The following is a 23,099-nucleotide window of genomic DNA, read 5'->3' on the forward strand; positions in this document are numbered from 1 at the left end:
CGAGTTCCCCAGTACAGTCTCTCAAATGTAGATAGATAGCGCTCCACTCCACTTAATAATGCATCAAAAGGAAAGTCCTGTTTGGGGCCGCACTCACCCAGCCTGTGTGACCACTGCAAGACTGGTCAGTATGCGCTCTTTGGTGCTTCTGTGGCCGGCTGCCCAATCTCAGTTTCCATGTGTCCCCACTCCAGGTGGCTCCTCCTTAATGTAGACTAGATGCTTCCTACTCCCTTAGGATTCCTTAGAATCACCTCAAGAAAGAATGAGCCCCACATAATGTAACTCCGTTAGGTAAAAATATACTTTATTCCAGCTATATACTCACAAGCATGTGTAGTTAACAGCACACAGAGTGTTTAGACGGGCTCTCCCCCGTGCCTCTCCGGATAGGCTCGCCGGGTTCTCCGTCAGTCGCCGCTATGATGTTCCCAGATCGTCCTGCAGGCTGTTGGCTCCTCCCGACGCGTTTCGTCACAGGCGCGTGACTCATCAGGGGCGTCATGCCCCTGAGTCACGTCCTAGCAAATCCTATGATTGGTTGCTAGGGCCTGGCTGGGGGCCTCTGATTGGCCCAGGGAAGTCACTTCCGCCTACTTCCGCTAATCACGACCTAACCACGGCTTCTGCGCCGTTTCCACGATAGTGAATGCATTCGACTGTACGCATTCACGGTCCGCCGAAGAGGATTTTAGTGATTGAAAATTTGTCCACGATGTCGAATATCGGAGGCGGATAGCGTAAAAATGGTTGTGATCCACGGCAATTTGTGATCACGAATCTACATCCGAGCACCACTGAGTCTTGGTTTGCTGATTTTTTGTGTTTGTTCCAGATTTACGTCTCTTTCAGGAATTTCCTTGGTTAAAGCTTTTTAAGGTAGAGAAGCCAAAATTTTACATTTTGGAGGGGTTGCGCTTTGTTTTGGGCTGATGAAGATGAGTTGTCTAGGAGAAATGTCCAAGCTGTTGGAGTCTTTGGATGTGATTTTGTTTTTTTAGTTTCCAAATATTTCATGACTGAAAAAATATTGCTTACCATTTATGGGATTATGTTATAAACAGTACAGCACACATTGTTCTCTGGCAGTATATGTAGAGTAAGGGCTGGTTCGCACTGCAATGCAAAAGCAATGGATGCGGGAATGGTGCAGTAAGCGCATCTGTTTAGGATGCACGTTATCCACACTGCATCGTTCACATTGCTGTTGTTTCCATCTGCTGTGTTCGCGTCACCACCGTCTGCTCATCCTCCATACCATCCGCTGTTGTCTGTGCTGTCTGCCGCCGGCCTGAAACCGATCAGCGACCAGAATGAGCATGGGGCTTCCAGGTGGATTGTAAAAAATTATGTATATCCTGACTAGCAACTGGGCGGATTCTTATGGGTCCTTCACGAGCCCTTGAAAATGTCCCTGTTGCAGCAGGATTGTCCCATGCAATGGAATGAACGGCAGCAGAACCAAATCTCCACAGGACAGGTTAGCATTCCACATTCGGTTGGAGAAGGCTACTGGGAACAAACACCGTCCATTTCCATAGCTTCCTTTGTGTCCATTTTGTGGCGTTTGTGGTGCGTTCACGATATGGAAAAATGCAGCAGGTTTGGAACTGTGCATTTATGGTCCAGTTTGTTTATGTTGCATTTGCAGTCTGATTGACAGTGTGAATGCATCCAATTAACAACCAGAGCTGCTCAAATCCAGATCCGGGAGACATCCGGATAGTTCTATCCGGATATCTCCCAGTTACCTGTGCGGGGTGGGCCAATCTTACCTGTCTGACGTCTTCTTCGGTCCGTCCCTCGGTGCCTCCCACGATGCGGTCCAAGTGGTGGTCACGTGATTACAAACACTTCCTCCTTCCGGGTTGAAGGAGGAAGTGTTTGTAATCACGTGACGCACGTGGAGCGCATCGTGGGAGGTGCCGAGGGACAGACGAAGAAGAAGTCAGACACGTAAAATTGACCCCCACCCCGCACAGGTTTACTGGGAGATATCCGGATAGCAGCTATCCGGGTATCTCCCAGTTCCGGATTTGAGCAGCGGATTTGAGCAGCTCTATTAATAACATAGCATGCTTTCACCGTCCGATTCTGAGTTTTCCTGTGTTATGCAAAAACGCTGCATTCTTTTCTTTAGTGTGAGTGGGGCCTAACAGGCCCATAAACCACCTGAGCCAAAGTTGTATTGCTTTGCTGGCTGTGACCCATTCGTAGTGATGAGCGTAATGACGATTACGCAAATTTCTCGTGATTCGCAAAATTACGATTATGACCGTAATCGAAATTTTGCAAAATTCACAAAATTACGCAAGATTTCGTGTTTATGAGGAATTTCATAATTACGATCGTTTTTCGTAATTACGATTGTTTACATAACACAAACAAATCAGAATTTTGGAAACTCGTCCGTTCTAGAAATTGTGTTCCAGTCCAGAGCCTCCTGATACATTTAAAGCGACAGCACTTGCAGGTACCTTTGCATTATCAGATATCGCAAGGCCCAAAACCAAGTGTGTCAGCATGCATGACCACTAAGTGCACCTTGACAACGAGCACCTGTCTTAGAAGTGGCTGCAGATAGAGCCTCCTGATACATTTAAAGCGACAGCACGTGTAGGGACTTTTGCATTATCAGATATTGCAAAGCTCAAACCCAAGTGTCTCAGCATGCATGACCGCTAAGTGCACCATGGCAAAGAGCACCTGTCTTAGAAGTGGCTGCAGATAGAGCCTCCTGATACATTTAAAGTGACAGCACGTGCAGGGGCCTTTGCATTATCAGTAATTGCAATTAATGAGTGACTTTCCTGAGTTTAGTCATTACCTAAATGTGCATAATTACTATTAGAAACAAAATTCCGTCCATTTTCATAACTAAAATAACATTGTTTCTATAGAAAACATGAAATTACGAAATTTCGCGATAAACGCGAATTTGCGTCGAAACGTGAAATTACAAAACTGAAATTTCACTTACGGAATTCAAAATTACGGTTTGTATGGCAATTACGGAATAACGAATTTGCGTCGTAGCAGCAAAATTCGCATCCGTAATTAAAGAAACACAAAGTTAGGAAAATTTCAGCTCAACACTTCTCATTCGGTTCACACCCCCAACCCATATGTTTGTTACACATAAAAATATCAACCACTCCAGTCAGCTGAGCCCTGGATAGATGAGTGCTGATGTTCCCATGTCATCAATGCATGGTCATATTTTACTTCCTAAAAGTAGTGTAGCAATAATAGAAATAAGAGATAAAAGAATTACCTAACTGATGTATATCCCCTTTCCCCACACTTTCTTGGTGACAGGTGACAGTAGATAAACTCCAGTTTCATGTTAAGGATCTGAAGGAACCCTCCGGTGTGCAAAATGTGCGCATCCGAGCCGTGGGAGGAAAGCCCTGCTGGTTGAAACCAAACTATGGAAGGTGGTCAAAGACAATCTATGTAGGTAAGATCTGGGTTAGGGCATAAGGTAAATGGCGCAGCGCCGCTAAAAATGTTGCCTCTATTTATCCGGCAGTGGGGTGGTTCTAGTGGGTTCAGGCAGAGCTGGGACAAGGTCCTCCAGCACCCAAGGTTGAGACACCAAAGTGCGCCCCTGCACCCCTCCCACCCCAGCTGTCACACACTGATTGCTATTAGACTAAGAGGTGCCACAGGGCCCACAACCTCCCCAACACCTTAATATCTAGTTATCTGGCTTGCAGTCACTGCTATGTATCCCCTTTTCTTATTTCTTTCTGCTTCAAACACAATTAGGAATGACAGCAGAATGAATTGTGCGCCCCCTCCTACACTGCGCCCTGAGGCTGGAGCCTCTCCAGCCTATGCCTCGGCCCGGTCCTGGGTTCAGGTTAGGCACGGGCAGTGGCGTAGCTAGAGATCATGGGGCCCCATAGCAAAACTTTCATGGGACCATCAGATGTAGGCACTCATAAGCAATGCCATCCGGCCCTACCATATGGATATGAGTTAATTGGGCAATTTACATTCTCATTCAATCAACACTGCACATAGTTCATGGGCACCGAGACAAAGTCAGTAAATTAAAGCACAACTGAAGTGAGAGGGATATGGAGGCTGCCATATTTATTTACTTTCAAGCAATACCAGTTACTTGGCTACCCTGCTGATCCTCTGCCTCTAATACTTTTAGCCATAGACCCTGAACAAGCATGCAGCAGATCAGATGTTTCTGACATTATTGTCAGAACTGGCAAGATTAGCTGCATGCTTGTTTCTGGTGTTATTTAAACACTACTGCAGCCAAATAGACCAGCAGGGCTGCCAGGCAACTGGTATTGTTCAAAAGGAAATAAACACGGCAGCCTGCACATTCTGCTCTCGACTGGTACCATTTAAGTACTACCTGCCCCCCTATGCCCCAGGGCCCCATAGCAGCTGCTATAGCTGCTATGGCTATTGCTACGCCCCTAGGCACAGTGAATTTAAAGGGTACCAGAGCTAAAAAAGAAAAAGATTGTATACATACCTGGAGCTTCCTCCAGCCCCATCTGCCTGGATCGCTCCCACGCCGCCATCCTCTGCTGCCCGCAGCTCCGGTACCGGGTCCCCGCACTTCAGTCAGTCGGAGCCAGCCTAACGTAAGAGAAGTGTGCAGTTTGTGTATCTCTCTAGCAGCCACTGGAGAGATATGTAGAGGGCACACTTCTCCTGCGTAGATTGGCCGCGATGACGGAAGTGTGGGAAACCGGTTCCTGAAGCTGTGGGCAGCAGAGGACGGCAGCGTGGGAGCGATCAGAGTGGATGGGGCTGAAGATAGCCCCAGGTATGTATACATTTTTTTTTCAGCTCTGAGTCCCTTTAAGGCTTTATGGGAATGGTGGGTGGGTGTTAAGCTTAGGTTGGTTAAGTTTAGACAGTAGGGGGAGTGTTTAAGGTTAGGCACCAGTGGGGGTAGTGCAGTACCCGGGGTTGCTTTCCACTTAGAAATCATGGAGGAGTCTGACATTTACATTGTAGATGCATTCCTACTGTGAGAGACATCATTTAAAAAAAATCAGGAAATCACATTGTATGATTTTTTTTAAAAAAATTATTTGTTTTGCACTGCTCGAATTGGATGGTCGAGTCGCCTGACGGATGGCCACCTTTACTCCGCCTTTCAACAGTCCACCTCTACTCCACTCATTACTCTAAATTAGTAGCACCTGCTCTTAAAATACACTTGTCCACCCCACAGTCAGTCAGACTCCAACTGCTACCATGGGCAAGACCAAAGAGCTGTCAAAAGACACCAGAGACAAAAATTGTGGATCTCCACAAGGCTGGAAAGGGCTAAGCAGCTTGGTGAGAATAGATCAACTGTTGGATCAATTGTGAGAATTAGAAACTGTATACCCAATGTAAAGTGCTGTGGCAGACATCAGCACTTTATAAATACAATGACAACAGATCACATATATTACTATTCAGCATATCTAAATGGTTGCATTGTGTTTCTACGCAGAGAGAAATAATGAAAATTTGCTTTGGATCACAATATATACATGCCTTTCTGTAACAATCCTGGCTTTCTTTTTCATCTGCGCTATGTAAGTACCACTAAATACAAGTACTTTTCCTGTATACTGAGGTATTTTGTGGCCTCTGTCCAATGTGGTAGCAATAGGGGATGCAGAGCAGCCAGAGGGAATCTGCCTCAAACACAGTATTAGCTCTTTATTGGTCATGTGCTGGTAATAATCATTTCTATAGATGCTTTGAATAGTGGAATCATTAAAGGGACTCCAAGCAGTAAATAAAAACAAACTCTAAACTTACCTGGGGCTTTCTGCAACCCACCGTAGGTCGTGAGGTCCTTTGGCATCCTTCTGGCCCACCTCCCAGGCCCTGCTCCGAAATGGCTCCCGCGACACCGGGACCGAGTGTCGGGCTCCCTCTTCCGGAAAGATGACGTCAGTCGTCACCACGCCGGCCACCTCGTGTCATCACGACGGCCGGCTTGACAGTACTGCGCATGCGCGATTAAACCGCGCATGCGCAGTACTGTCACGCCGGCCGCCTTGATGAGGCGAGGCGGCCGGCGTGGTGACGACTGACATCATCTTTCCGGAAGCGAGAGCCCAATATTCAGATATCCGAACTACCCAGGTAATCCGAACTTTTTCAGTTATCCGGCCTCGGATCCGGATTTCGGATATCTGGGCAAATCCGGAATGCGGTTTCCGGATAGGAATTCAGATATCCAGTCGAATATCTGAATCCGGATACTGTAACTAAGGTGATGACGTCCATGACATAATTGAGCCAATCAGAGTGCTCCCAGCCTAAGCCCTAGCAACCATTTACAGAAGGGATGCCTGGCCAGCTCCTCCTGACCTCATTGAGCCAATCAGAGGGCTCCCAGCCTAAGCCCTAGCACCCAATCACAGAAGGAAACCCTGGCCAGCCCCCCTGCATATTAAGGAGGGGTGCCATGATGAGAAATCTCGTCCTTGCTTGTGACTGCTCACTGAGAGACACGCTCCAGTGCTGCTGGCCTTGCAAGTGCTGTATACAGTGATAAACCTAAAGCTTTTCAGTGATTAACACATTCACTACACTATTGTTCTATTGTTTATTATTTAGCTAGCTTGATTTCATTCCGTGACAGTCAGAGTTTGTGCTGCAGCAGCTGCTATTAGGTCCTGTGTCTGTGTGTGCTGTGCACAGACCAGGCCAGCTGCTGGCCTGCTATTAGCCACAGTATAGGTTAGTACTGCAGTGCTAGTTAGTTGTTAGAGTAGTACTACTGTGTTAGCTTACTACAGATTACTGCAGTGCTACTGTGCTGAGCAGTGTCAGTGTGACAGTTAGACAGTTAGTGTGCACAGTTTTCTACTCTGCTGTCTGTCACGCCGTGCTGATTTGCTTTAACCACTTGCCGACCGCGCACTCATACCGCGCGTCGGCAAAGTGGCAGCTGCAGGACCAGCGACGCAGTTCTGCGTCGCCGGCTGCAGGCTAATTAATCAGGAAGCAGCCGCTCGCGCGAGCGGCTGCTTCCTGTCAATTCACGGCGGGGGGCTCTGTGAATAGCCTGTGGGCCGCCGATCGCGGCTCGCAGGCTAAATGTAAACATAAGCGGAAATAATCCGCTTTGTTTACATTGTACGGCGCTGCTGCGCAGCAGCGCTGTAAGGCAGATCGGCGATCCCCGGCCAATCAGCGGCCGGGGATCGCCGCCATGTGACAGGGGACAGCCTGTCACTGGCTGCACAGGACGGATAGCGTCCTGTGCAGCCCAGATTGCCAGGGGGGACAGGGATGAGAGGGAGGGGGGGAATTTCGCCGCGGAGGGGGGCTTTGAGGTGCCCCCCCCGCAACACCCAGGCAGGCAGGGGCGATCAGACCCCCCCAGCACATCATCCCCCTAGTGGGGAAAAAAGGGGGGCGATCTGGTCGCTCTGCCTGCACCCTGATCTGTGCTGGGGGCTGCACAGCCCACCCAGCACAGATCAGCTAAAACAGCGCTGGTCCTTAAGGGGGGGGGGGGTAAAGGGTGGGTCCTCAAGTGGTTAAAGTCCAACCCCGATTTTAATAAAGTACAAGTACCTCAGATCAGTGGTGCTCAGATACCCCTTTTTATTATTCGAGTTAGGTCGAATTCGAATAGTATATTATTCGAGTTCGGTCGAATATTCGATTCGAATATTTTTTACTATTCGATTCGACCTCGGAATTCGAGCTCACTATTCGAGTCGGTATTCGAGCTCATTATTCAAGCTGACTATTCGAATTGGCCTTAAATTGCTTCCAACACTTTTTTGGGGGGTGAATGATGCAAGAAACATCTTTTTTTTCAAGTAACAACAGCAAGTGATTATGTGGGGATGTTCCTTTAAAAAAAAAAAAAAAAAAGGTGGAAAGAGAAGTTGTGTCCAAAATTCTGTTAAGTACTGTATATACTTCTTCTTCTTCTTCTTCTTCTTCTTCTTCTTCTTCTTCTTCTTCTATATCTTCTTCTATATCTTCTTCTTCTTCTTCTATATCTTCTTCTTCTATATCTTCTTCTTCTTCTTCTTCTTCTTCTTCATCTTCATCTTCATCTTCATCTTCATCTTCATCTTCATCTTCATCTTCATCTTCTTCTTCTTCTTCTTCTTCTTCTTCTTCTTCTTCTTCTTCTTCTTCTTCTTCTTCTTCTTCTTCTTCTTCTTCTTCTTCTTCTTCTTCTTCTTCTTCTTCTTCTTCTTCTTCTTCTTCTTCTTCTTCTTCTTCTTCTTCTTCTTCATCATCTTCTTCTTCTTCTTCTTCTTCATCTTCTTCTTCTTCATCATCTTCTTCTTCTTCATCTTCTTCTTCATCTTCATCTTCTTCATCTTCTTCTTCTTCCTCTTCTTCTTCATCTTCTTCTTCTATATCTTCTTTTTCTATATCTTCTTTTTCTATATCTTCTTCTTCTTATTATTTTTCTATTTCTTCTTCTTCTTTTTCTATATCTTCTTCTTCTTCTCCTTCTTCTTTTTCTATATCTTCTTCTTCTTCTATATCGTCTTCTTCTTCTTCACTTATTTCTCTTTTATATTTTTTTTTTAAAGAAATGCAGCTATTTTTGAGCGTAATAAATAGCTGGTGGCGCATGGTGGAAGCGCCATTGTATGTGCTCCCTGGCAGTGGAAACACACAGACAGCAGGAGGTAAATTCAGCAGCAGCAGCAGGAGGAGGAGGATGATTGTGTGGCAGCAGGCAGTCAATGAGGCAGGCAGCGAGACATAATAGGCTGTGGTACCTAGCGGTGGTACCAGGCCGTAAATACAAAGCATGAGGTTCCAGACAGCGGTCGTGAAGCCCACATCATGTCCAATACACAACTGGGACAACACAGTTTTCAACCCGGACACCTCTAAAAAATAATATCACAAAGTATCAATAAAAAGTATATATATTTTTTTCGTTTTCTTAAAGAAATGCAGCTATTTTTGAGCGTAATAAATAGCTGGTGGCGCATGGTGGAAGCGCCATTGTATGTGCTCCCTGGCAGTAGAAACACACAGACAGCAGGAGGTAAATTCAGCAGCAGCAGCAGGAGGAGGAGGATGATTGTGTGGCAGCAGGCAGTCAATGAGGCAGGCAGCGAGACATAATAGGCTGTGGTACCTAGCGGTGATACCAGGGCTGTAAATAAACACAACAGGAGGTCCCAGACAGCGGTCGTGCAGCCCACATCGTGTCCAATACACAACTGGGACAACACAGTTTTCAACCCGGACACCTCTAAAAATAATATCACAAAGTATTAATAAAAAGTATATATATTTTTTTTCGTTTTTTTAAAGAAATGCAGCTATTTTTTAGCGTAATAAATAGCTGGTGGCGCATGGTGGAAGCGCCATTGTATGTGCTCCCTGGCAGTGGAAACACACAGACAGCAGGAGGTAAATTCAGCAGCAGCAGCAGGAGGATGATTGTGTGGCAGCAGGCAGTCAATGAGGCAGGCAGCGAGACATAATAGGCTGTGGTACCTAGCGGTGATGCCAGGGCTGTAAATAAACACAACAGGAGGTCCCAGACAGCGGTCGTGCAGCCCACATCGTGTCCAATACACAACTGGGACAACACAGTTTTCAACCCGGGCACCTCAGAAAAATTAAACCTTTTTTTTTAATGTTTTTTTTTTTTTACAGCAAATTACACAGAGATATAGCTATTGTTGGATGTAATAGCTGGTGGCAGAGTGGCAGCAGAAGGTAAATCTGTGTACCCTGGCAGTGGGAAACACAGACAGACAGACAGCAGCAGCAGCAGGAGGAATGGAGGAGTAGTGTGAGTGTGGCAGCAGGCAGGCAGCGTGACATAATAGCCCTGGTACCTAGCGGTGATACCATGGCTGTAAATAAACACAACAGGAGGTCCCAGACAGCGGTCGTGCAGCCCACATCGTGTCCAATACACATCTGGGACAACACAGTTTTCAACCCGGGCACCTCAGAAAAATTAAACCTTTTTTTTTTAATGTTTTTTTTTTTTTTTTTTTTTACAGCAAATTACACAGAGATATAGCTATTGTTGGACGTAATAGCTGGTGGCAGAGTGGCAGCAGAAGGTAAATCTGTGTACCCTGGCAGTGGGAAACACAGACAGACAGACAGCAGCAGCAGCAGGAGGAATGGAGGAGTAGTGTGAGTGTGGCAGCAGGCAGGCAGCGTGACATAATAGCCCTGGTACCTAGCGGTGATACCAGGGCTGTAAATAAACACAACAGGAGGTCCCAGACAGCGGTCGTGCAGCCCACATCGTGTCCAATACACAACTGGGACAACACAGTTTTCAACCCGGGCACCTCAGAAAAATTAAACCTTTTTTTTTTAATGTTTTTTTTTTTTTTTTTTTACAGCAAATTACACAGAGATAAAGCTATTGTTGGACGTAATAGCTGGTGGCAGAGTGGCAGCAGAAGGTAAATCTGTGTACCCTGGCAGTGGGAAACACAGACAGACAGACAGCAGCAGCAGCAGCAGCAGCAGGAGGAATGGAGGAGTAGTGTGAGTGTGGCAGCAGGCAGGCAGCGTGACATAATAGCCCTGGTACCTAGCGGTGATACCAGGGCTGTAAATAAACACAACAGGAGGTCCCAGACAGCGGTCGTGCAGCCCACATCGTGTCCAATACACAACTGGGACAACACAGTTTTCAACCCGGGCACCTCAGAAAAATTAAACCTTTTTTTTTACTTTTTTTTTTTTTTTTTACAGCAAATTACGCAGAGATATAGCTATTGTTGGACGTAATAGCTGGTGGCAGAGTGGCAGCAGAAGGTAAATCTGTGTACCCTGGCAGCGGGAAACACAGACAGACAGCAGAAGGGCAGTACACAGCAGCCCACTGTAGGTGTAAAATGTGTGGCTACAGGCGACGTAATAGTCAAACTGAACCAGGCTGGCTTAGTAGTGAGCAGGAGCCAGGAGGTGGTAAAGGGTGGTAAGGCATATTAACCACTTCCCGACCGCCCACTACACAGGGGCGGCGGGGAAGTGGAGCCCTGCAGGACGGCCTCACCCACAGAGGCGGCGGTCCATTTAAGGGCATGGGCGGAGCGATCGCGTCATCCGTGACGCGATCCTCCGCCGGCGCCTGTCACCGCTCGCTCGCCGCAACATCCCGCCGGCTATACGGAAGCGCCGGCGGGATGTTAACCCCGCGATCGCCGCATACAAAGTGTATAATACACTTTGTAATGTTTACAAAGTGTATTATACATGCTGCCTCCTGCCCTGGTGGTCCCAGTGTCCGAGGGACCACCAGGGCAGGCTGCAGCCACCCTAGTCTGCACCCAAGCACACTGATTTCTCCCCCCCCTGCCCCAGATCGCCCACAGCACCCATCAGACCCCCCCCTGCCCACCCCCCAGACCCCTGTTTGCACCCAATCACCCCCCTAATCACCCATCAATCACTCCCTGTCACTATCTGTCAACGCTATTTTTTTTTTATCCCCCCCCCCCTGCTCCCTGCCCCCTCCTGATCACCCCCCACCCCTCAGATTCTCCCCAGACCCCCCCCCCAGACCACCCCCCCCTGTTTACTGTATGCATCTATCCCCCTGATCACCTGTCAATCACCTGTCAATCACCCGTCAATCACCCATCAATCACCCCCTGTCACTGCCACCCATCAATCAGCCCCTAACCTGCCCCTTGCGGGCAATCTGATCACCCCCCCACACCAATAGATCGCCCACAGATCCGACATCAGATCACCACCCAAATCCATTGTTTACATCTATTCTCTCCTCTAAACACCCACTAATTACCCATCAATCACCCATCAATCACCCCCTATCACCACTTGTCACTTTTACCTATCAGATCAGACCCTAATCTGCCCCTTGCGGGCACCCAATCACCCGCCCACACGCTCAGATTGCCCTCTGACCCCCCCTTATCAATTCACCAGTGCATTAATTACATCTGTTCTTCCCTGTAATAACCCACTGATCACCTGTCAATCACCTGCCAATCACCTATCACCCATCAATCACCCCCTGTCACTGCCACCCATCAATCAGCCCCTAACCTGCCCCTTGCGGGCAATCTGATCACCCACCCACACCATTAGATCGCCCGCAAACCCGCCGTCAGATTACCTCCCAAATGTATCGTTTACATCTGTTATCTTCTCTAAACACCCACTAATTACCCATCAATCACCCCCTATCACCACCTGTCACTGTTACCTATCAGATCAGACCCTAATCTGCCCCTTGCGGGCACCCAATCACCCGCCCACACGCTCAGATTGCCCTCTGACCCCCCCTTATCAATTCACCAGTGCATTAATTACATCTGTTCTTCCCTGTAATAACCCACTGATCACCTGTCAATCACCTGCCAATCACCTATCACCCATCAATCACCCCCTGTCACCCCCTGTCACTGCCACCCATCAATCAGCCCCTAACCTGCCCCTTGCGGGCAATCTGATCACCCACCCACACCATTAGATCGCCCGCAAACCCGCCGTCAGATTACCTCCCAAATGTATCGTTTACATCTGTTATCTTCTCTAAACACCCACTAATTACCCATCAATCACCCCCTATCACCACCTGTCACTGTTACCTATCAGATCAGACCCTAATCTGCCCCTTGCGGGCACCCAATCACCCGCCCACACGCTCAGATTGCCCTCAGACCCCCCCCCCTCCCTTAACAATTCGCCAGTGCATTAATTACATCTGTCCTTCCCTGTAATAACCCACTGATCACCTGTCAATCACCTGCCAATCACCTATCACCCATCAATCACCCCCTGTCACTGCCACCCAACAATCAGCCCCTAACCTGCCCCTTGCGGGCAATCTGATCACCCACCCACACCAATAGATCGCCCGCAGATCCGACATCCGATCACCACCCAAGCGCAGTGTTTCCATCTATTCTCTCCTCTAAACACCCACTAATTACCCATCAATCACCCATCAATCACTCCCTATCACCACCTGTCACTGTTACCTATCAGATCAGACCCTAATCTGCCCCTTGCGGGCACCCAATCGCCCGCCTACACGCTCAGATTGCCCTCAGACCCCCCCTTATCAATTCGCCAGTGCAATATTTACATCTGTTCTCCCCTGTAATAACCCACTGATTACCTGTCAATCACCTATCAATCACCCATCAATCACCCCCTGTCACTGCCACCCATCAATCACCCCCTGTCACTGCCACCCATCAATCACCCGCTGTCACTGCCACCCATCAATCAGCCCCTAACCTGCCCCTTGCGGGCAAACTGATCACCCACCCACACCAATAGATCGCCCGCAGATCCGACATCAGATCACCACCCAAGCGCAGTGTTTCCATCTATTCTCTACCCTAAACACCCACTAATTACCCATCAATCACCCCCTGTCACTGCTACCTATCAGATTAGACCCCTATCTGCCCCTAGGGCACTCAATCACCCGCCCACACCCTCAGAATGCCCTCAGACCCCAGCCCTGATCACCTCGCCAGTGCATTGCTTGCATCCATTCCCCCCTCTAATCACACCTTGAGACACCCATCAATCACCTCCTGTCACCCCCTAGCACACCTACCCATCAGATCAGGCCCCAATTTGCCCCGTGTGGGCTCCTGATCACTCGGCCAAACCCTCAGACCCCCTTCCGATCACCTCCCCAGTGCATGGATTGCATCTATTTTCCCCTCTAACCACCCCCTGAGACACCCATCAATCACCTCCTGTCACCCCCCTAGCACTCCTATCCATCAGATCAGGCCCAATACAACCTGTCATCTAAAAGGCCACCCTGCTTATGACCGGTTCCACAAAATTCGCCCCCTCATAGACCACCTGTCATCAAAATTTGCAGATGCTTATACCCCTGAACAGTCATTTTGAGACATTTGGTTTCCAGACTACTCACGGTTTTGGGCCTGTAAAATGCCAGGGCGGTATAGGAACCCCACAAGTGACCCCATTTTAGAAAAAAAAAGACACCCCAAGGTATTATGTTAGGTGTATGACGAGTTCATAGAAGATTTAATTTTTTTGTCAAAAGTTAGCGGAAATTAATTTTTATTGGTTTTTTTTCACAAAGTGTCATTTTTCACTAACTTGTGACAAAAAATAAAATCTTCTATGAACTCGCCATACACCTAACAGAATACCTTGGGGTGTCTTCTTTCTAAAATGGGGTCACTTGTGGGGTTCCTATACTGCCCTGGCATTTTAGGGGCCCTAAACCGCGAGGAGTAGTCTAGAAAACAAATGCTTCAAAATGACCTGTGAATAGGACGTTGGGCCCCTTAGCGCACCTAGGCTGCAAAAAAGTGTCACACATGTGGTACCGCCGTACTCAGGAAAAGTAGTATAATGTGTTTTGGGGTGTATTTTTACACATACCCATGCTGGGTGGGAGAAATTTCTATGTAAATGGACAATTGTGTGTAAAAAAATCAAACAATTGTCATTTACAGAGATATTTCTCCCACTTAGCATGGGTATGTGTAAAAATACACCCCAAAACGCATTATACTACTTCTCCTGAGTACAGCGGTACCACATGTGTGGCACTTTTTTACACCCTAAGTACGCTAAGGGGCCCAAAGTCCAATGAGTACCTTTAGGATTTCACAGGTCATTTTGCGACATTTGGTTTCAAGACTACTCCTCACGGTTTAGGGCCCCTAAAATGCCAGGGCAGTATAGGAACCCCACAAATGACCCCATTTTAGAAAGAAGACACCCCAAGGTATTCCGTTAGGAGTATGGTGAGTTCATAGAAGTTTTTATTTTTTGTCACAAGTTAGCGGAAAATGACACTTTGTGAAAAAAAACTATTAAAATCAATTTCCGCTAACTTGTGACAAAAAAATAAAAACTTCTATGAACTCACCATACTCCTAACGGAATACCTTGGGGTGTCTTCTTTCTAAAATGGGGTCATTAGTGGGGTTCCTATACTGCCCTGGCATTTTAGGGGCCCTAAACCGTGAGGAGTAGTCTTGAAACAAAAATGACCTGTGAAATCCTAAAGGTACTCATTGGACTTTGGGCCCCTTAGTGCAGTTAGGGTGCAAAAAAGTGCCACACATGTGGTATCGCCGTACTCGGGAGAAGTAGTACAATGTGTTTTGGGGTGTATTTTTACACATACCCATGCTGGGTGGGAGAAATACCTCTGTAAATGACAATCTTTTGATTTTTTTACACACAATTGTCCATTTACAGAGGTATTTCTCCCACCCAGCATGGGTATGTGTAAAAATACACCCCAAAACACATTGTACTACTTCTCCCGAGTATGGCGATACCACATGTGTGGCACTTTTTTGCACCCTAACTGCGCTAAAGGGCCCAAAGTCCAATGAGTACCTTTAGGATTTCACAGGTCATTTTGCGACATTTGGTTTCAAGACTACTCCTCACGGTTTAGGGCCCCTAAAATGCCAGGGCAGTATAGGAACCCCACAAATGACCCCATTTTAGAAAGAAGACACCCCAAGGTATTCCGTTAGGAGTATGGTGAGTTCATAGAAGATTTTATTTTTTGTCAAAAGTTAGCGGAAATTGATTTTAATTGTGTTTTTTCACAAAGTGTCATTTTCCGCTAACTTGTGACAAAAAATAAAATCTTCTATGAACTCGCCATACTACTAACGGAATACCTTGGGGTGTCTTCTTTCTAAAATGGGGTCATTTGTGGGGTTCCTATACTGCCCTGGCATTTTAGGGGCCCTAAACCGTGAGGAGTAGTCTTGAAACGAAATTTCTCAAAATGACCTGTGAAATCCTAAAGGTACTCATTGGACTTTGGGCCCTTTAGCGCAGTTAGGGTGCAAAAAAGTGCCACACATGTGGTATCGCCGTACTCAGGAGAAGTAGTATAATGTGTTTTGTGGTGTATTTTTACACATACCCATGCTGAGTGGGAGAAATATCTCTGTAAATGGACAATTGTGTGTAAAAAAAATTAACAAATTGTCATTTACAGAGATATTTCTCCCACCCAGCATGGGTATGTGTAAAAATACACCCCAAAACACATTATACTACTTCTCCTGAGTACGGCAATACCACATGTGTGGCACTTTTTTGCAGCCTAACTGCGCTAAGGGGTCCAAAGTCCAATGAGCACCTTTAGGCTTTACAGGGGTGCTTACAATTTAGCACCCCCCAAAATGTCAGGACAGTAAACACACCCCACAAATGATCCCATTTTGGAAAGTAGACCCTTCAAGGTATTCAGAGAGGGGCATGGTGAGTCCGTGGCAGATTTCATTTTTTTTTGTCGCAAGTTAGAAGAAATGGAAACTTTTTTTTTTTTTTTTTCCTCACAAAGTGTCATTTTCCGCTTACTTGTGACAAAAAATAATATCTTCTATGAACTCACTATGCCTCTCAGTGAATACTTTGGGATGTCTTCTTTCCAAAATGGGGTCATTTGGGGGGTATTTATACTATCCTGGAATTCTAGCCCCTCATGAAACATGACAGGGGGTCAGAAAAGTCAGAGATGCTTGAAAATGGGAAAATTCACTTTTGGCACCATAGTTTGTAAACGCTATAACTTTTACCCAAACCAATAAATATACACTGAATGGTTTTTTTTTTATCAAAAACATGTTTGTCCACATTTTTCGCGCTGCATGTATACAGAAATTTTACTTTATTTGAAAACTGTCAGCACAGAAAGTTAAAAAAATCATTTTTTTGCCAAAATTCATGTCTTTTTTGATGAATATAATAAAAAGTAAAAATCGCAGGAGCAATCAAATAGCATCAAAAGAAAGCTTTATTAGTGACAAGAAAAGGAGCCAAAATTCATTTAGGTGGTAGGTTGTATGAGCGAGCAATAAACCGTGAAAGCTGCAGTGGTCTGAATGGAAAAAAAGTGGCCGGTCCTTAAGGGGGGTAAAGCCCTAGGTCCTCAAGTGGTTAACGATGGTTCCGGCAGCCAGTTCATGTCCCCCTCTCGCCGACAATAGGGGCCAGGAACTCGTCTTCCACCCACGCCTGGTTCATCTTGAGAAACGTCAGTCTGTCCACAGACTTGTGAGACAGACGTGAGCGTTTCTCGGTGACCACGCCACCAGCTGCACTGAAGCAGCACTCGGACAGCACGCTGGAAGGGGGACAGGACAGCACTTCCAGGGCGTACTGCGCCAGCTCACTCCAGATCTCCAGGCTCTTGATCCAATACTCCATGGGATCAACAGGGGCATCGCTGTCAAGCCCGCTGTAGGACCCCATGTAGTCAGCCACCATGCGGGTCAGGCACTGGCTGTGACCGGAGGAGGATGCTGCTGCATGCACCTCCTCTCTAGTCACTGCTGGAGCCTCTACAGTCCTGTAGAGCTCGTTGCTGAGAGACAGCAGGTCTGTGGGGCGCTTGCTGCTGGATGCAGGCACCTGCTGCTGCCTCTGTGCTGGCTGGACAGTGGGGGTGGAAGGCTGGGGGAAGGCTTCCTCCAAGCGCTCAACAAGGGCCTGCTGCAAGCTCCTTATTTGTTGCGCTGGGTCTCCTTCTGCAGGCGGCAGGAACTGGCTCAACTTCCCCTTAAGGCACGGGTCCAACATCATGCTGATCCAGATGTCCTCCCTCTGCTTCATCTGGATCACCCTGGGGTCCCTGCGCAGGCACGTCAGCATATGCGCTGCCATTGGGAAGAGGCGGGCCACGTGTGCTGGCACATCGGCGGCAGTGCTGTCCTCATCCTCCTCCTCTGCCGCCTCATCCTCTCTCCACCCCCGCACCAACTCAGCTGCACTGTGCTGATCCCCCTCATCAGCAGCAAGGTCAGGGACCTCCACCAAGTCCTCCTCCTCCTCCCCCTCAGAGGTGGACTGTGCAGCTGCATGCCGCTCCTGCTGGGCCAAGGCTGCCGCTCCCTGTTCCAGCAAAGCATCGAGGGCCCTGTTCAGCAGACAAACCAGGGGCACCCACTCGCAGACCATAGCATGGTCCCTGCTCACCATGTTGGTGGCCTGCAGAAAGGGAGCCAGCACTAAGCACACCTGCTGCATGTGCCTCCAGTCGTCATCGGGGACGATGGATGGGATGTTGCTGGTCTTGTCCCTTTTCTGAGCGGCGGACACAGTGGCCAGTGCAAGGTACTGGTTGACAGCGTGCTTCTGTTCAACCAGACGCTCCAACATCGCCAGGGTGGAGTTCCAGCGAGTTGGAACGTCAAGGATCAGCCGATAGCGTGGCAGCTCCAGCTCCTTTTGCACGTCTTCCAGGCTCGCAGAGGCTGCAGCCGAGCGCCGGAAGTGACACACAACATTCCTTGCCGTTTCCAGCAGTTCGCCCATCCCCTGGTAGGTGCGCAAGAACTTCTGCACCACCAGGTTCAGCACGTGGGCAAGACAGGGGATGTGGGTCAGGTTTCCCCTGTCGATTGCGGCAACCAGATTGGCCCCATTGTCGGCCACCACCTCTCCGACTCTGAGGCCTCTGGGGGTCAGCCAAATCCTCTCCTGCTCCTGGAGTTTGGCCAACACATGGGTTGCCGTCAGTTTGGTCTTCCCAAGGCTGACCAACTGCAGCAGCGCTTGGCAGTGGCGGGCCTTCACGCTGCTGCTGAGGCGGGGGGTTTGGCCAGGTGTGCCGGAGGATGGCAGAGGATCGCAGGAACCTGCTGCAGTTCCCCTGAGCCTGCGGGGTGGCACCACCCACTGTGTTGCTGCTGCTGCTGTGCCCGCTGCTGCTCTCCCATCCTCACCCCCTTCCACCAAGCTGACCCAGTGGACAGTGAAGGACAGGTAGCGGCCTGTCCCGAAGCGGCTGCTCCAGGAGTCCATGGTGACGTGGACCCTTTCACCAACCGCGTGCTCCAGCCCTCGCTCCACATTGGCCATCACAAAGCGGTGCAGTGCAGAAATGGCCTTGCGGGCAAAGAAGTGTCTGCTGGGGAGCTGCCAGTCTGGGGCTGCACAAGCAAGCAGCGCACGCATGTCGCTCCCCTTATGCACGAGCATGTACGGCAGGAATTGGGAGCACATGGCCCGTGCCAGCAAGCCGTTCAGCTGCCGCACGCGACGGCTGCTGGGAGGCAGAGCCCTAACCACCCCCTGGAAGGACTCGCTCAAAAGGCTCTGGCGTCGCCTTTTGCTAGCACGGGAATCATCAGCGGAGACAGCAGAGGAGGCCACTGAGGACTGGCTGCCAGAACAGGCCTCAGTGTCGGCGGCAGGAGTTGCAGAGGGGGGAGGAGCAGTGCGTTTCCGCACTCCTGCTGGTGGTGCTGGAGGAGCAGGAGGGCGGGTGGCTGCTGTTGCTGCTGCTGCTGCTGAAGGCTGTGCAGTGATGGGTGTGGTGCCACTGCCAGCACCAGATGCCTTCAGCCTCTGGAACTCCTCATGCTGGTGGTAATGTTTAGCAGCAAGGTGGTCGATAAGAGAGCTGGTGCTGAACTTTAAGGGGTCTGCACCTCTGCTCAACTTCCGCTGACAGTGGTTGCAAGTGGCGTACTTGCTGTAAACTGTGGGCATGGTGAAAAATCGCCAGATTGGTGACAAGAAAAACCCCCTACGGCCTGGAACCGCTGCTGCCTGTCTCCCTGTGGTGGTTTGGGGGGGGGGGGGCTTGGGTGCGGCTGGTGGTGGTACTGGCAGATGCTGCTGCTGCTGAGCCTGAGACACCAGCAGGCTGTGGGACCTGCCTACTGCTGCCAATGCTTGCAATGATGCACCTCCTTGCAAGGCCCACAAGCACATCCTCCTCCTCCTCCTCAGAGCTGCTGATGATGACATCCCCAGGAGCTGGTGGCACCCAGTCTTTGTCTGTCACCCTGTCATCATCATCCTCCCCCTCCTGAAACATGTCCTGCTGGGATGATGACCCCCCAAACTCCTCTCCTGATGCATGGATGGGCTGCTTGACTGTCGCCACAGTCTTGCTGTCCAATCCCTCCTCCCCCAAAGTGCCCATCAGCATCTCCTCCTCAAAATCGCCAACAACAGCAGACAATACCCTGATGGTGCCTGGGGTAAAAATACTGCTGAGTGACAGGTCGCCAACTTGTGACGGTGAACTGGCCTCCTCCTCCTCCCCAGGACCTGCTGGGCGGCTGCTGCGAACAGGGGTGGTGGTGGTGGTGGTGAGGGTGGAGGCCTCGGATGCAGAGCTGATGGCGGGCTGCTCATCCTCCGTCATCAGTTGCATCACAGTGGCTGCATCCTTTTCCTCAATGGGACGTTTCCGACCCGGCTGGAGGAAAATAGGAGCAGGTACTACACGCTACTGCTGTGTCTCTGCAGCGTGAGTTGCAGATGCTCCTGCTGGGCGCCCAAGGCGTCCACGGCCAGTGGCTATAGGCGGAATGTTAGCCACTGACGTAGCTGCTGCTGCTGCGGAACTGTGCATGGTGGCGCGGCTTGCCACAATGCTGCTCCCTCTCCTCCTGATTCCCTTGCTGCCCTTGCCCAAACCGCGCTGGCTGCCACTTCCAGACATCTTAGATGTTTTGGGCGTAAACAAAAAAGTTTTTTAAAAGGGCGGGTGAAAAAGTGGGGTACTTTAATGGAGTGGGTTGGTGGGTGAGGTGACACTAATCACTAAGTGATTAGATCGCTAAGTGATTACTAGTACAGTACAAATACAAAATACAATAATCAGTAAGTGTGAACAGTGAACAGTGAGTGTGTCCCCTAGTACACTAACTAGAAAATACAATAATCAGTAGTAATCAGATTCAGTAGAAGGAAATAGAGTGTGTGTACACTACAGACAGTGCACGCACACACACACGCAGGAGCTAGCCTATGAACAGTGAGTGTCCCTAGTACAGTACAACTAGAAAATACAATAATCAGTAGTAATCACTAATCAGATGATTCAGTAGAAGGGAATAGAGTGTGTGTACACTACAGACAGTGCACGCACACACACACGCAGGAGCTAGCCTATGAACAGTGACTGAGTGTCCCTAGTACAGTAAGTACAACTAGAAAATACAATAATCAGATTCAGTACTAATCAGATGATTCAATCAGTAGAAGGGAATACTGTGTACTGTGTGTACACTACAGACAGTGCACGCACACACACACGCAGGAGCTATGAACAGTGACAGTGAGTGTCCTAGTACAGTATAACTACAAAATACAATAATCACTCAGTCAGTACTAGTATAGTAAAGGACAAGACTACACAGCAGAAACACTGGTATAGATGAGAAATAAACTAACAGAGGACAGTAGGGCAGCTGCCCACACAGGCAAGGCCCTGAGGCCTAAAGCTGTGTAAGCTTGCCTGCAGCAGCAGCTGTCACTATGTAACACACAAGCTACTAACTAAAATACAATCTCTATCTAGCTAACAACAATATAGGTGTATATAGGAGGTGTATGTGAGCAAAAACGCTAGGTGATTGACCACAATAGAGCACTTGCTAAGCCAAAGCACAAAGGAGCAGATCTCTCTCTGTACAAGTCAAGCAAGGACGGAAAAAACGAACATGGCGGCCGCTATTTATAGGGTAGGGGCTGGCCAGGGTCTCCCTCTGTGATATGCTGCCGTCAGAGGGCTATGACGCTATTCGAGCTCGGTATTCGAGCTCGAATAGCGCTGTTGCTCGAATAGCGCGAATAGTGAGTGGGCTATTCGAGTTCACTCGAATAGCCCATTCGAATAGCTGCAGCTATTCGGAGCTCGAATACCGAGCTCGAATAGCTGAAAAAGAGCTTGAATATTCGAGCTACTCGAATATTCGAGCTCTGCTGAGCACCACTGCCTCAGATCATCTGGCTGAAGCAAGCTGGCGCTGGCAGTAGTCAGCTCTGGCAGGAGCTCCAGAACCCCCTCTGCCACTCCTGCCGACACTGTGGCCTGTTCAGACAGCCAGTCCTCAGTGGCCTCCTCTGCTCCCTACACCGCTTCCCGTGCAAGGAAAAAACTCTGCCAGGTGTCTGGGCTGAAAACTGTCATGTCCCAGTTGTGCGGTTAGACTTTGGACACAATGTGGGCTGCGTGACCACTGTCTGGAACCAAGTCCTGATGTTAATTTACAGCCATTTTTTTTTTTGTATTTTAACTCCACACATAAACAATTAGTGTTTCCCTTTAAAAAAAACATGATGCTACATGCCTCCTTTAGTCTAAAAAAAGTTTTGGAAGCAATTTAAAGGCCACTTCCGGTTTTCTATCTGGACATCCGAATCCGACCGGATATCCCGGATATTGGGTTCAAATATCCGATTCTATTCGGATACCAAAAAGTTCGGATTCGGATATCCAATCCGGATATCTGGGTATCCGGATCCAAATCAATTCGGATTTTAAAAAGGGGTATTCGAGCAACCCTACTCAGGAGGGTAATCAATGCCAGTTGCTTGGTTGTCCTGCCGATGTCTACAGCTTTAGTAACATCTGAATCACACACCTAGAAAAAACATGTGGTTACTATAGTCTGATGAAAACATTCAATATGAGGTAAAATGTGATTTTCTACATTTTATTACTCATACAGTTAATTGTGCAGTAATATTGTCTGTTTGCAAATTACAAGTTCCCAAAGTACAGGTTATCTGCTCTGAAAGCTGCTTTTGTATTGTATTGCATAGATGCTATATTTATATATTAACATCTATTTAGTGAGCATTTCTCTCCTTTCTCACCTGGTGCTAAGCATGTAGCTGAGATAAAGCACTGCTAGGAATGTTTACTAATTGTGGCTGATAAGGAAAAAGACTTGCCCTCAATTCACTAAGCTTAACTCCTGTCTTTAATAACTCTTCTGAGCTGTTTTACAGTTATCACAATTATATCACCATGGTGATAACTGTAAAACAGCTCAGAAGAGTTATTAAAGACAGGAGGTAAGCTTAGTGAATTGAGGCCAATAATTAATGTCTGGCCACCCCGAAAAAGGAAAATGTCCCACTCCGTGCCAGTGTAGTGTAAAAACTCATCTGTCTAGCTCCCCAGACTCCTGCCCCGCCCCCCCCCCCGTCACCCATGTGTCCGCCATTTCATTGAGCACCACCTCGCACCTGGTGCCACACGAAGGCTAGGCGTTGCCGTGGTAGGACAGGTGAGATTTTTCACTGCTTGGGCACTGGGAGGGGACATTTACACTTGGGGGCAGCCAGGCAGGCGGCATCTATTGCATCCATTGGTCATTGCAATATCA

General features: G+C 48.5%; 1 protein-coding gene across 1 annotated transcript in view; it reads left to right on the top strand.

Moving 5' to 3' along the window:
- Nucleotides 1–23,099, top strand: part of IL5RA (interleukin 5 receptor subunit alpha) — an 82,583-nt gene that overhangs the window by 48,104 nt on the left and 11,380 nt on the right. Inside the window, exons 7-8 of the mRNA XM_068254833.1 lie at nt 3,319–3,460; nt 5,483–5,567. Coding sequence (XP_068110934.1) covers nt 3,319–3,460; nt 5,483–5,567 — 227 coding nt within the window. The remainder of the gene's footprint in view (nt 1–3,318; nt 3,461–5,482; nt 5,568–23,099) is intronic.

This window comes from Hyperolius riggenbachi, chromosome 9, assembly GCF_040937935.1.
Source record: "Hyperolius riggenbachi isolate aHypRig1 chromosome 9, aHypRig1.pri, whole genome shotgun sequence".
Taxonomy (NCBI): domain Eukaryota; kingdom Metazoa; phylum Chordata; class Amphibia; order Anura; family Hyperoliidae; genus Hyperolius; species Hyperolius riggenbachi.